Genomic DNA, 14,239 nt, shown 5'->3' with positions numbered 1-14,239 from the left:
TGTGCATTTTGAGCTAGTATGAAAAATCGCGATTTCTTGTTTAGCGCACCAAGACAATTAGGGGACGAAGAAATATGTCAACACACAAGCGATAACTTCCAAATAAATTGTTATTGTTTGGACTCATGTTTTTAATGCTAACCGCGAACAATGACCGGCCCACTTCCCTAATCCCGAAATCCCAATGTCAGAGCTTACAAAAAGAAAAGCATTAGTTAAACTGAAAATTGGAAACTAACATGCTGCAGCTATATATTCTAATGATCGACCTTGCCCGATCTTCAACTTAGAAGCACGCACTAAACAAGAACACTATAGTACGCACTACATTTTAATTCGGAGGTAAAATCAGTTTACTTTTTCGTTGCAGTTTGGCCCAATCAGCGTTGACCATATCTACTGTTATTGCTGACGTCACCGGAAGGAAGCGACGGGACCGACTTCGTCGTTTCCAAGACAGAAAAATCCCTGGGATGGCGCAACTTGCGCCGAGAGCCAGTGACGTCGACGAAAAACGCTCCAATGAGGCGCCACGCGAGCGCGTACGTCTTCTCATCGTTGCGCGAAAAGGCCAGAGCCACGCAGGAGGCGGAGGCCAATGCGACGAGCGCCAGGAACGCCATCTGGCAGCGGCAGAGCGTAGCCGCGCGGCTGGACCTCCGCTGTGGTCGACGCGGCCGTTGCATCACCTCCGAGCTCGGTAGCCAACGATGCGATGACGAGCCTGTGAGTGCGTCTGCATGTGCGATTGACCGTTGAAAAGTACAATATGAGTAGGAAGGAAGCACATGGTGATGACAGTGAAAGCCACGGCATATCCCGTAGATGTGCCGACACGGACTAACTTGAGAGAACCCCGAGACCTCGCAATGGTGTCCCCCTTATTTTTTTCTTATTTTTTTTTTGGGGGGGGGGGGGGTCTGGGTGGGGGACGCTGAACTGTGAAGTAATAGCTTCGTAATCTTGCGGGCGTAGTGATGCGATGGTGGACTGGCTAAAGACATCTTAGACAAATCACACTGGTGCGCCCGGGCGCTACCTAGACGCGAAAGTTCCATTTCCATGTCGATTATTATTCCATAATTCTTTCCAGCTGGAAAGACTTGCGGTTGGATAATTCAGCTAGAGGTGAATGAACATGCGGCTCATATTCGGCAATATTCCAGCAATAGGTATTCACTGAATTCGAGCTGGAATTATAGCACATGCAGTGTTCTAGAAGTATTATATGTTTTTTTTTTTAATTCTAGCTCACCACAATTAAATTGCTATATAGCTGAATTATTGAAACGATAATTTTCCAGCTGGAGATATTTTAAGACGAAAGGTTCAATAATCTAGAATTTTTTTAAATACCATAAATTGTGAAGATACTATGATAAGTGGAAGAATACATTTCACAGAGCTTTAGCATGTTATAGCACATTGACCTGTAAAATTGGGATAAGCAAAAAACAGATGTATGCTTTAAGGGACAAGGAAGGCGAAGTAACGATCAATAAGAATAGAATAGTTAAAATAGCGTAGGAATTTTACATGGATTTGTACCGTAGCCGTCACAACGACGACCATAATGTAAGAACTAGAAGTAACTCAGATGAAAGGCCCACCAGTAATGACAGAAAAAGTAAAAAAAAAAAGACTTCTTCATTTGAAAAGAATCTGCAAAACTCTCAAGCCTGCAATTTGGCATGAATAGCGCAAACGCGCAAATGAACGTACCCAGGAAATTTCATTGAGATCCATTAAGAAGGCAAGCGGGTAAAGGGGAGACAAAGCAAGGTGAGCAGATGAGATTAGGAAGTTAGCGGGTAAAAGAGGCACCAGCAAGCACAGGACCAAGTTGACTGACGAAACATGGGAGAGGCCTTTGTCCTGCAGTGGACACAGTCGGGCTTATGATGATGACATTTGTAAATGCGTAAGCTGTTGAAATGATTAAGATAGATGGCTAGGTGGAATCGTACAGCTTTATTTTTTTTTCGTTATACGCCCCACCTGTTTCGTTGGTCGCAACGGCCCGGGCTGTCACTTTCACTCCGCGGCCAGTGCCACTTCTGGGGTGTTTGTCCTCGTCGTCGCAAGGTGCAGGCAGCCCAGGAGCTGACGGAAGCGTAGACAAGGGCTGCGTGAAGACAGGCTGATCTCCTTGCATCACTTTTGGTACCACTTTTCGCAGGCACCTTAGGTTTTTCCTCATCGATGGCTCATACCTACTACGCGGGGATTCGCAGGCGGGTGCACAGTCGAATTAATTTCCTAAGCAAGGCACCATCCGATTTATGGCTTATCCGCTGAAGTGGGTCACGCGGAGTGTTTCAGCGCGCGGAGCATAACGAAGCCACGAATCAACACGTTTTTTTTTATTAACAGCGAAGCTGTTCTTGATTGAACCTTTGATGCCGTATAGACTGCAGTGGGACTAATTATCCAAAGAAAACGGGTGAATCCTACATAAGGACATCCACTGCGCCACTACACACTATATTTCCAGAACTCATCACTACACCCACTACGGCTCCCCCCCGCTCCTCTTACTTCATTCAACCCCACTGCGCGCCACCAGCTTCGCTGTTTCATCAGCGTCCGTCAAGCAAAGCTGCCTGGACTTTTTAGGAGCTAAGTTCCTTAGGCTCACACACCGCCGTCGAAGCTCCCTGGCACAGTGCCAACTGTGACGTCTCCGCCTCCCACGGGAAGATAAATTAGCTTTATGAGCGCTCGAACACGGCGTCTGCGCGATGCGCGAGATTACGAACGCACGCGAAACGGAGGCAGGTTAGTCCCCCTATTTCTTCGTCTCTGCCCTTTCTCATCAAACCGGCGAGCGCACGATCCAGCCATTGGGAGCAGCAGACGCTATCCAGGCGAGCAGCGAAAAAAAAATCGCAGCATATTTACGGACCGAATGATGATGAGTGGGGCGCGAAGTGTCCGTAATTCCGTCCGCGCTTCCGTCCGTCCGTTCGTTCTTGCTTGCGTCCGCCCATGCGTCCGTACGCGCGGTCGTGCGTCAGTCCATTCATCCGTCCCAGCGTCCACCCCTGCGTTCGTCCATGCATCCGTCCGTCTGTACATGCGCCTGTACGTCCACGCGTGCTTCCATCCACCCGTCTGCTTGTCTATCTGTCTGTGTGTTCATCCATCCATCCGCATCTTTTCATCATATATATATAGAGAATAAAACATTTATTTGCGACCGAGGAAGGAATGTCGGTTAGTGGGCTCCTTAGTCCGGGATCCCATTGGCACGGGCCGCTGTCCTCGCTCGTCTCACGAGGGCCTCTTGGGTCTTCGGATCCGAGCTGAACAGAGCTGCCTCCCACCCTACAGTGTTATGTTGTGCTCTGGGTTGTAGAGGTGGATTGTGTGGGCTTCCCATACCGTGTGGTACAGGGTGGCTGTTTTAGTGACGCAGAACCTGCACTGTGGTGCGTATGTGTCGGGATCTATTTTGGACAGTACGCATAGATTGGGGTAAGACAAGGTCTGCAGGTGACGTCACGCTACCCGAGATTCTTTACTGAGCTTTGGCCCGCGGGGGCTGAAAAGTTTCCGTTTTTCGAGTCTTTGATGCTTTAGAATATATGTCCATGCTAGGAGCGGGTCCATACGCATAGCCGAGGGTGGGTTCGATATGCCGGGGTCGGAGGCCCGCAAGAGTAATTCTCGGGCCGAGGCATGGGCGAGCTCATTGCCTCTAACTCCGCAGTGGCCGGGTATCCATATCAGCTGTTTCCATTCGCCCTCTGAGCGTCAGGACTAGAGTTGTGTAAGAACTCGATGCGCAAAGGGGCCAATGTATATTCATCATAGAGAAGTACCGCCATCTAGCGGACATTCCAAGGCCTCAACGAGAGGTGACTACCTACAATTACATACATCGCGGACGCACATCGCGGACGCACATCGCGGACTCATGCTGCTATATGAGTGTTTAGCATACATGACCTCTGGGCAGCTGGACCTGGACCACGAAGTGCCGCTCCTCTCCCAGGAAGTTGCGCCTGGTGCAGGTTCTGAGCGCCACGTCCTTGCTCGCTGCCATGACCACCGGAGCGGAGGTGTCCTTCAGATACAGCCTGAACGGACTCGTCAGGCTCAGGCCACAGAGGGTCGAGGCGACCGCGGCACTGTATGCACTGTGAGGAATTCCGTTGCTGACCGCTTTTTCCATGAAAGCCGTGCTGCAACATTACGTCGGGAGACTCATACATGTCATTTCCAGGGCCCATCAAAGCGAATTTGCCGAGGACCTCCCAGCGGGCGTCGTGTTCCTGGACAATTGCGTCTACACGTCGTACCACAGAAGGGAGTCGCCTTACCGGAAAGTTGCCTACAGAAAGCTGCACATGGAGCCGCCGGTCATCGTCGCCGTCGTTTCCGGTTCTATGGAGCGGCTCGCACACAAGATGCAACCTCAGCAGCGTATTCCTCATTGCCCGGGACTACAGCAACGTGGTGAGACTGCTCAGCATCTTCCAGCACAACTCGGCACTCGAGACGTTTTGGTACGTGGCAGTGCAAATCCTGACAAACCTTCTGCAGTTCGACTACGTCAAGAGATTCGATATAGGGATCGGCAGGACCGACGAGACGACAGCCCTTCGAACCTGCTTTCTATCCATAAACGCCACCCTTTCTCCGATTTGGACCATGATGTCGAGGCACCTGATAACAAAGGAAGCAACACCTCTTCCTCCAATGGAAAGCCAGACCCAGCAGCAGCGCTCTTCCAAGCAGTCAAGAAGGTTTTCAAAAACAAGAGCAATTACCTGGAGAACGATCCGACGCTGGAAAGACTGCGAAGGTCTCTGGACCCTGTTGCGGTCGTCACTGGCACTAAGTTCGTCAGTAATGACGTCAGCGTGTTCCACACTTCGCAGCCGGTGACGTCTGGCGCCAGTTTCTTTGTGGACTACATCAACGTGCGAGCCCAGGTTCGGCGCCCGTCGCAGTTCTCTCCACCAGACTTCGCCTGGGACCTCTCGTCGATGCTGGAGTTCAAGACCAGAACTTTCTACGTGGCCGAACACGACTCCCTCTTCATCCCCACCGTGTTGCAGACACGCCACGTCTTTTAAACCGCGAGAGGAAACAACTCTTGGCGACTTTTTAACTACAGGACGCTCGGAGCAATAATAGCTCGGGAACTGGGCCAGACTGTCGCCCCTGTAGCCAGACAGGGCGGCGATGTGAACCACCTCTGGAGTCCAGAAGCAATGCGCAGTTAAGCGTCTTACATGAGCTGCTACACGTCATTCGATGCAGTGAGAAAGTTACCAGGGTTCGAGCTTCAACAGTTCTTGTGGCTCACGAGTGCGCGCATAGATTACGCGGCCCTTCAGAAAGGCTACTTCACGCTTCAAGGCAGAAACGCCACCTGGAAGTCCGTAAAGCAGAATTTCTTCTGGAGGTTCTGTCTCGCCGCATGTGACTCATAGAACAGGACTGCGCTCAGCGGCCAAGAGAAGTGCCACAGGCCCTTGTACGACATGCCAGAGTTTGCTAGTGTCGTCCATGGCGTCCGAGCGTCGGTGGTACGCATAGAGTGACAAATAGACGGCGCATGCGCAGTGCGGATCGATGTAGTTGACACGATATAATGAGGTGCAATTTAAGCAGAGACTTTTGAGACCAAGTACGTCTTGCTTAACTACACACAACTCGCACAACACACTACTCTCAACATATGTCGACGGCAAGAATGCACATTTCTCTGTCTTCACTGCATTTGCCAGCCTTGAAGCGTGCGACTGTGTATCATAGCATATGCCTATGCTGTTCAGAAGTTATCGCTGCTGACTTACCGAGTTTTTTTAGGCTCATTTTTGACATTTGGATGGCACATCTCATTAGGTGTACTAATATAAATTAGGGTTAGATTGTTGCACCACTGAATGAAAGTCAGCCGCACGTCTCATGTGTTTCTGTATATTGTATATATAAGCACAACCACTTGTTTGTTTCTTCCACTTTCTTTGTGTTGATAAGATGTCGCTGGTCATTTGTAAAATGCACACATGCACTATAGTAGCCTGGGGGGTGTTTGCATGCCCTTTTATTTGTTCTCGCCTCATGGTGCCTCCTAGTCCTGCGGGCCGGCTTCACCTCAAGGGCAGGCAGAAATCGGCGTAGTTAGCGTAGTTCCCACCATGCGGGAGATGGCGCTGGATTACGGCAGTGGCGCCGCCTCGTTGTTAGGCCGACTCATAAAGAGCAGAGCTGTTGCTTTTTTGGAGCTTGGTGCGTCTCGTCGACGGTCGTCTCTCATGGGCATAGGTGTGTGGTGGCTGTCCCTCTGATCCTCTAAGGGGGTTGCCAGGTGTGCACATACATTTACTCTGTTGAACCTGTCCTATCATTGTGAAATGTGAAGGAACACCGTTCACACTTATTAGAACGTCCCTGCGAAGATCGTGGCTCACCCCCCACAGACTGCTGTGGAAGTGAAGTGTCGCCGATTTCGCATTTGTGATACATTGCGTGTTACAATCGCATTCCAGTGATCTCTGGCGTATTACTTTAGTTATGCATATGATCTGGCCAGCCGGCTTGCTGTTGTGCAAAAGGCACTAATGTCTATGTGCTTGTTGCGTTACAGTGTGTTCTGTGTTTGCTGTTCCCCGAGCATGTCCGAGACTACATACTGTAATGGAGTGATGTTGCTCGTGCTACGTAAACCGCGTTCGAGCTATAAGCCAGTTAAATAAAAAAAAATAGCAATAAGTTATCCATGTTACCTAAATATTACTGATTTGTAACAGATGAATAACAAACCATTGCCAAAACCTGTAAGGCAACGCTTGTTCAGAAATATGTTAATATTCTTAACGCTCCCGCACCCAAGCCTGCAGAACATGCAAGAAATGAAACCGACAAGAGGTTACCGCTTTAGAGATCGCTTTTATTGACAAGCAACTATGTATCAAGGCCGCTCCTTTGTACACTTTGAAAATAATTAAGGAAGGCTTATGTACATTGAGTTTTTGTCCCATGAGCTACCTTTCAACATTAGGAGCACCGTCGTTTTCCTCACCGCTAGGTTGGCTGGTGCCGTAATGACTCCTGGCCACACCGTGGCCAAACACACACAAACACCCCCTTTTCCCCACTGTACAACACCACCTTTGTGTATATTTCTTTTTGGCATGAACAGTGAACGGGTCTCTCGTTGCATAGACAGCCTCTCAAGAACACCTGCGTAACGACACTTTTAATAGCCGCTGCAATCCTACGCAAGCCATGTCACAATCATCTCACTAGAGTTGCTAACAAGGATGGCCTTGCACTGGCTCAAATGAATATCACTTTCATAACGCACAAAATGACGATATTAAAAAGGAAAGAGAAAAACTGACGCAAGATGTAAACATTACACATGTACAATTGGGGAAAGCAAAAACAACAACTGTTAGCTTTACAACAAAAAACCACAATATCTAAGACCTTTGTGACAAGTCGCTTGAAAAACCAGCTCGCACGATTTGTTGAATGTCTTCATAAAGAACTCTTTTCAATGTGTCAGAAAAATCTCTGCTGTGCTTGGAACACCCGCTCTGTATGCAAACAAGGCGCAGCAAAAAAGAAGAATCAAATAAAAAAGAAAACAAAGAAAGTATCTAAGTTATCTATAAGTACATTTAAAAAGAGTAAAAGACAAATGTCCCATTTTTACAATTTTTATAACAGAACACTTCTCTTGTGTAAGAAAAAAGCTGTTAAAAAGTCATGTTTCAAAAGAAACACTGACCTTGTCTAATAAAACAGTAATTCACCACAGGAAGCTATTAACGAAAAACAGAAATAATCCTTACATCAGATTTAAAGAAACACTGGCTAGTTATAGGCAATGTCCCAAAGATGCCATGAATGGGGGAGCAGAGAGCCAAGTCACAAGCAGCTGTTCACTCGGTCCTTGTGCCGTCCCGTTTCTCTCAAGTAATCCAGCGTTCTAAAACAAAACACCCAACCTTCGTGTGTGCGGGATCCGGGTGCCCCTCCTGGGGGGCGTACTGAAGCCCAGACCTCATGCGTACCAATATTCCCCCCCCCCCCCCCCACCTCCGTCTTCAGGATCAGGCAGGATGAGAGAATTATCCCTCTCGAAATTACATTTTCGTGTTTGTGTGTGCGATTTGTGGGCGGCAGTGTTAATATTCCTCGTGCATGTGCAAACTCCATGAGAGCTTCAGTTTCAAAAACAACGGCAGCATAAGCAAAAAGAAAAACGGACAAAAATAAAAATGTGCTAGGAACTTTCCAAATCGTGGTGGTGACGACAAGCATTCGTTTCCATATCCTCATGGCAGTGAGTGTTGTTAATTAGAAAGCTTGCAGGGCAGTATATTTTGGAACTCTTTCATTTACTTTTTTGCTTTCTTGACATTTCCTATCAGCCACAACACCGGCATTTGGACGATGATGATCTGAAAATGGCACAACTGCCAGTACCTTCAAGGTGTGCTCTGGTGCTTCTCAATTGAAGAAGGCTCTAGGCATTCAAACTTTGAATAATGTTGACAGTATGGACAACCGCTACCACCGCAGGCCAGATGTAAGTTGTTCAGTAATGATGGATGGTTATGCATTAATCACAGTGCACAAGATCTTAATATGTGGCTAAAACTGATAGTTTTGTGAGACATAGATTAAAAACCAACAGCAGAAATTCGCGTTATGGTCAAACTTGAAACCCTTCACGATTGGTCTATTGTGTAATCAAGATGGACGAGAATCTCATTCCGAGCAGCACAGCTGCCCTGAAACAATGCTTTCATTTGACAAACAACAACACAAGACATTCGCAAACAGCGGCACTGCACACACGAGTGTTCGGCCCAGCAAACAAAAAGCAGTCATTTTTCTCAGCACTAATGGAGTGAAGGAATGTGTTCTTTTTTACAGGCAAATGAGAGAAGCTGCTGACAGAAAAACCCACAAACTTAATGAAAAACCAAGACGTTGCCGTTCATTCTACACATAACGAGAAATCCACTGCGACGCACTCTCATTTATCAAGAGTCAACGATGCGTCGTGCTCGTAGCACGACTGACCCTGCCGTGTCTGCGAGGAGAGGAGATAGGGGAAGATCAGGGCGACACTTCCGTCCCTGTGCGGTCCAGTTGGATGTTCTATTCTCTGTAGACCATCCAGTGCTGCAGTGTTCTTATGGTTGACTTCTCGGCACTACCAGGACGACGCGAATGCTCCGAGTGGGGCCATCAAGAGAACTCTTTGCACAGATGACCTGTAGAAAACAAGGGCTGCTAGGGCTGCTTCTTGCCGTCTGACAACGGTGTCTACAAACATCGCACGTTTTCTTCTCATTTCCTAAAACTGACAAGTCACACGATGCGTCAGTGTTCTTTCATTCGCTGTCTCACTGCCGCGTGCAACGTCGTTGGGCCCGTCTTTCTCGGTGGCTTCTGCCTTCTCCATTTGCGCGGTCAGCCAGGAGCGTTACGGGCTGCCACCGTGGGTGACGTGACTGAAGGCGGTGCACTCGGCTGATCAGAGGGGCGGATACTGCTGTGGCCGGTCTTCGAGCCGGTCGTAGTCGAGGTGGAACTCCTTGGCGACCTTCCGCCAGTTGACTGGGTCGAAGAAAAAGTATGTCCCACGCTCGTACGTCGACGTCTTTTCCGTTGGTGAGATGCCCGCTCGCGTGATCCAGACCCGCTCGTCCTTGTGGAAACGCCAGTCCCGGTTGTACCTGTCGTATTCGTACAGAATGTCGCACGCACATGATGCTTGTGATCTTTTAGGAAAACGTGCAATTCGTAAATGTGCTAAGAGCCAGCACTATGTAGTTCTACCGTGGGGTAGAATTGAAACGAGTGCCGCCCTGGCATTGAAGCCCAGTGCCAATTCCCAGTTACTGTTGCTACTTCCACAAGTTTCCTACGTGATACTAGAAGTTCAGCGCTATATTAGCAAGAATTGCAGATACAATAGGGTAACTGCGGTTAATAAATGTTTGAAGAGACTTTGCCCTGGCTTTATACCACTTTGCGGCTTTTGCAATATAAACTGTATTCAACAAAATACAAATTTATATGGATGCAGAAATTCAATATTCACCATAAGTTGTACAGGTATTCCTACTTTAGAGGCTTTCTCACTGCCTTAATGCATTCAGAATCATGTGATTCCTTAGCGATTAGGCCAATAATGCACTGCATTACATAGTGGACACATTGCAATATGTTCTAAACTGGTTCTGTGGATATGTATGATTAAATGTACGCAATTTTTTTTTAATATATCAAGGTTTATTAACCTCTTCTGTGTTTTGATTGAGCACACCTTAATCTTAGATATCTGTCCCCCGATTCGTTTTGGACAAATGGAGCCCATCCGCTTCACGTAAAGACTAAAATGATTAAAATTGTCAGATTGTTGAAGGCATTCCCGGAGTGCTAAAAACTTTTAACAGCACTCTTCTTCTTGCTTTGTTTTTATTGTTAATAATTACCCGTTAAGCTAGCCTTCTCATGAGAAATTAACAACACAGAAGACGAGACTCTCTTAAATAAAATATCTGCTTAAATGGAGCAACTGCCTTTAATAGGACTGGTTTTGTACTTGAATTCTGCACCCTCGTTTATCTCTGAGCAAACGAAACTCCCGTTATATGAAACACATTTTCCTGGTCCCTTAAGGTTTAATTTAACACGAGTCTACTATAAACTTCATTAAGCTAACTTGACTTTGTATATGCTTAAAATCTTTTTAAACAGAAAAAAACTTGCTTGGTAGAACTGAAATATTCAATAACATTTAAAAAAGCACATTTTGACAGGAAGACTCCTGAAAATATCAAAACCCTTAAGGGATCAACATCTTGGAAAATCATGACAATTATACACTTCTATGTTAACATAGCTACATGGGCACAAAATTACGAGCCTACAAAATTACGCAGGTGGATTTCGCGAAGAGTGAACAGAACAACACACTTACAACTCGGCAGCAGAAAGCAGCTGTAACAGGTCGCCCCCAAACATGTAGAATATGAAGAAGAGCAGGTCTTCACCATATCGATTCAGCTTGATGCCCGCTAGTTTGTCCCGGATGCTCTGGTTGATGATGTACTCTGAAGGAACGTGGTAGTCTGTGCCAAGGGAGGATGGAAATAGATGGGCAGTATTAACAACTGTATCTAACACAACTCACACATGCTCTGTAGAAAAACAGCACACAAAAATACAGAAGAAAAAGAGAGCGTGGATTGACTGCACTGCACTCACAAGTGAAAGTTCACTGGAAGAAAATGTGAACTTATAAAGCACGAATCGTGCATGTCATGTGAGGTCAACTTTATCAAATGAATACAAACCGACAGGCTAGCTCAACTTGTGACTTTGTAAGAACATATCTCACATGAGGTAATTATAGCATTAAATACTGTATCTAGGCAAACTCAAGTGACATACTCCATCACAAAAAAGAAAAGTGTACAAAGCTAGACTTGGAGAGGAATAATGACATGCCCAATGCTGTCAATGCCCCGAAGACATGTCTATCAGGTATCTGTCCATCGCAACAACATTAAATAACAGCATATGTCGTAATGTAGAGTAGCAATGTTGTACTATGCATGCAGGAGACGATTCAATATAAGAGACTGCACTGTGCCTACAATGAAATGGATGTTGATAAGAAAAATACGTGGTACCTTGCTTATAAGAGACATCTCATATAAAAGACAGGAATTGCTACCTGACGCGTGTCTCTTATAAAGGTGCACAACTTGTGTTTTATTTGCTGCACAACGAGCTTAACTTTTATTTTGATAGCAATCATATGGACACTTTTGGCTTATTTTCGCCGTCGCCGTTGCCATAGATGTCATGTCCCAGATATGTTTATGCATGTGTATATATAAATATAAAAGGCCCAAAGAAAAAAAGCTAGGGACACCTCGCTCCTGAATGCGCTGCATTACCGTATATACTCGTGTAAGGGCCACACTTTTTTTTTTCTCGAAAATTTTGCTAGGTGCGGCCCTTACACGAATCAGGCTGATGACAGCTCACCAAATGCCTGTACTGTTTATGCAACAGTAGCAGAGTGCAAGAGAGTCGCAAATTACATGCCAGGAATGTTTTTATTCAGATTCCATTTCGCTGTCGCTGTCCTCATTCTCGGAGGAGCTTGCCTCGGCGCGTCCGTGCCTTCCCAGAGACGGTCATCTAAGGTGCCGTTCATGCAGTTAGAAATACCTGTTATCTTGAAGCTTTTCGCAACTACTTCTACTTACATGACACGCTACGCATTCGAAATCCATTCACACACCTGTTGGAGCGACGCCCACTTCAGCCATCCTGTAGGGGTCTTCTCATGGATGCCTCCAGCCATCCATTCAGAGTAACATTGGCGAAATTCTACTTTGAGTGGACGGTTAACGCATACGCCGAGCAGCTGCAGCACACTCGTCAGGCCTCCGGGAGTAATGGCCGAGTCCGTACGAGTTGTGGCAAGTCGGTTCTTGACGCTGTCAATCAAGTGGCCCCTGAAAACCTCCAATAGAAGGAGGGCTTTCCATTGTAATAGCCCTTGAGGTCTGTTTGCCCAGACGATCCTAATCCACTCAACAACCAGTTCATTGGACATCCAGCCCTTCTATTGAGCACGTACGATTCCCTGAGGGAACATCTCTTTTGGGAGAGTCACGAGACGTACGGCGGAAGCTTTCTGCCATCTGCCGTGATGCACAACATCACAGTGCACCTTTGACGTTCTGCACCGGTCGTGCACACAGACACACTTTTCGCACTTGTCAAATCTACTGTGGTGCTTTCCGGTGCATCGAACCACACAGGTGTCTGGTCCGCATTCCCAATTTGTGACAGGTAGTATTCATGCTCCCACCCGTGAGCATTCACGAAGCAATGAAACTTTATAACATGGTCTTCGTAATCGCGTGGCAGTTTATGGCAAATCGTTGTTCGGCGCCGAGTAGAAAGCAGGTTATGGTTCATAAACTGCGTAGTCCAGCCCCGACTTGACTTGAATTGTGCCTGGGGTATTTCCATGTGGCGAGCGATGTTGAGGGCTTTGACGTGTATCATGTCGGTCGATTCGGCGTAGCCGTCCCTTCGTGTGTCGACGACGTTGTTGAGAAGCTCGCTTTTGAGTTGTGGGTATTTGCACTTTTTCCCGCATAACGCCTTTGGGTTCCTGTTAGTAGCGGCGAGGGCATCTTTTTGCTTCATCCAGTAACGCACGCGCTTCTCATCGTCATCGTACTTCCGTCCAGCTTCTCGCTTTCCGTGCTCCTCGGCATAGTCAATCACTTGCAGTTTAAATGCTGCAGTGAATGATCGCAGATTCTGGCCCATTGTCCGTTACTTGCGTTGGCTTCTGCAGGGCTCACTACTACTAACAAAGCGACACCGATCTGAAGTCACGCTGCCAGGAACGATGCCAACAAAGAGGCCGCACAAGGCAAACATGGCGGCGTGCTCTCAACTGCGTTAGCCACTGTAACTGCGTGGTCGGCGCGTCGGCAGATGTAGAATAAAAGCAGAAAAGCTTGCAGCCCCATCTGGCTGTAAATGAACTAACTACACTTTCCTGGCGGAACTTTTTGAACTTTATTGTATTTTTTTTTCGAAATTTCCACTTTCAAAGTTGGGGTGCGGCCCTCACACGAGTATATACGGTCACGCTGCTCATGCTATCCATTTCACTAAAGGCCCTCAGTATATACACCTATAATACGAACACCTGCGGAACAGCTGCAACAAAATGCCAGTCACGCTGAAGCAAGGCGGGCTTGCATACGTGCCCAAACGCAGGAAGAACATGCTGCTGCACGCGCGAGAAACGGTGCAGCTCAACACACATTCGACTGCGTTTGCTATACAATTCGTATATATTCGTATAGTTCCTAAGTGCCCTAGCCTCACTTTGTATAACAGTCCAATGTGTTGCTATTGCATTTATTGCTTCAGCCTTGTTGCGAAACTGTATTTGTTCTGATACCCGGTTGGTGAAAATGTTTCATTTTTTCCCTTGCAAAAGCCAGTGCTGTTCATAGTCGCCAATATTTTAAAAACATTTGTTATAATTCAAAGTTGAATTTCAATATTTAACAATACTTCGTTGAAGTAGCTCCACTGCAAGAACATGGTTCTGCTGGTGCAGCTTTGTCACTTTTGGGACTAATTTAACAACTTTTGTTAAACAAAATTTAACAAAAGTTGAAAACTTATTTGAATTCTCCCACTG

At 46.9% G+C, this 14,239-nt stretch overlaps 2 protein-coding genes across 3 annotated transcripts in view; both read right to left on the bottom strand.

Moving 5' to 3' along the window:
* Positions 1 to 260: 260 nt before the first annotated feature.
* Positions 261 to 2,332, bottom strand: LOC142768799 (uncharacterized). The gene is made up of 2 exons (XM_075870987.1): positions 1,999 to 2,332; positions 261 to 736 (listed from the first exon to the last, which is right to left on the bottom strand). The coding sequence occupies exons 1-2, from the start codon at positions 2,198 to 2,200 to the stop codon at positions 381 to 383; spliced, it is 558 nt and encodes a 185-aa protein (XP_075727102.1). The 5' UTR covers positions 2,201 to 2,332; the 3' UTR covers positions 261 to 380.
* A 6,772-nt stretch (positions 2,333 to 9,104) lies between these two features.
* LOC119164100 (CCR4-NOT transcription complex subunit 2) overlaps positions 9,105 to 14,239 on the bottom strand; it is a 30,905-nt gene continuing 25,770 nt past the window's right edge. For both annotated transcript variants that reach the window (XM_037416206.2, XM_075870986.1), the window contains 2 exons: positions 10,967 to 11,117; positions 9,105 to 9,716 (listed from right to left, as the gene is read on the bottom strand). In XM_037416206.2, the coding sequence (XP_037272103.1) occupies positions 9,515 to 9,716; positions 10,967 to 11,117 (353 nt within the window). In that variant the 3' untranslated portion in view covers positions 9,105 to 9,514. The remainder of the gene's footprint in view (positions 9,717 to 10,966; positions 11,118 to 14,239) is intronic.

This window comes from Rhipicephalus microplus, chromosome 8, assembly GCF_043290135.1.
Source record: "Rhipicephalus microplus isolate Deutch F79 chromosome 8, USDA_Rmic, whole genome shotgun sequence".
Taxonomy (NCBI): domain Eukaryota; kingdom Metazoa; phylum Arthropoda; class Arachnida; order Ixodida; family Ixodidae; genus Rhipicephalus; species Rhipicephalus microplus.
This window is presented reverse-complemented; position numbering and strand designations above follow the sequence as displayed.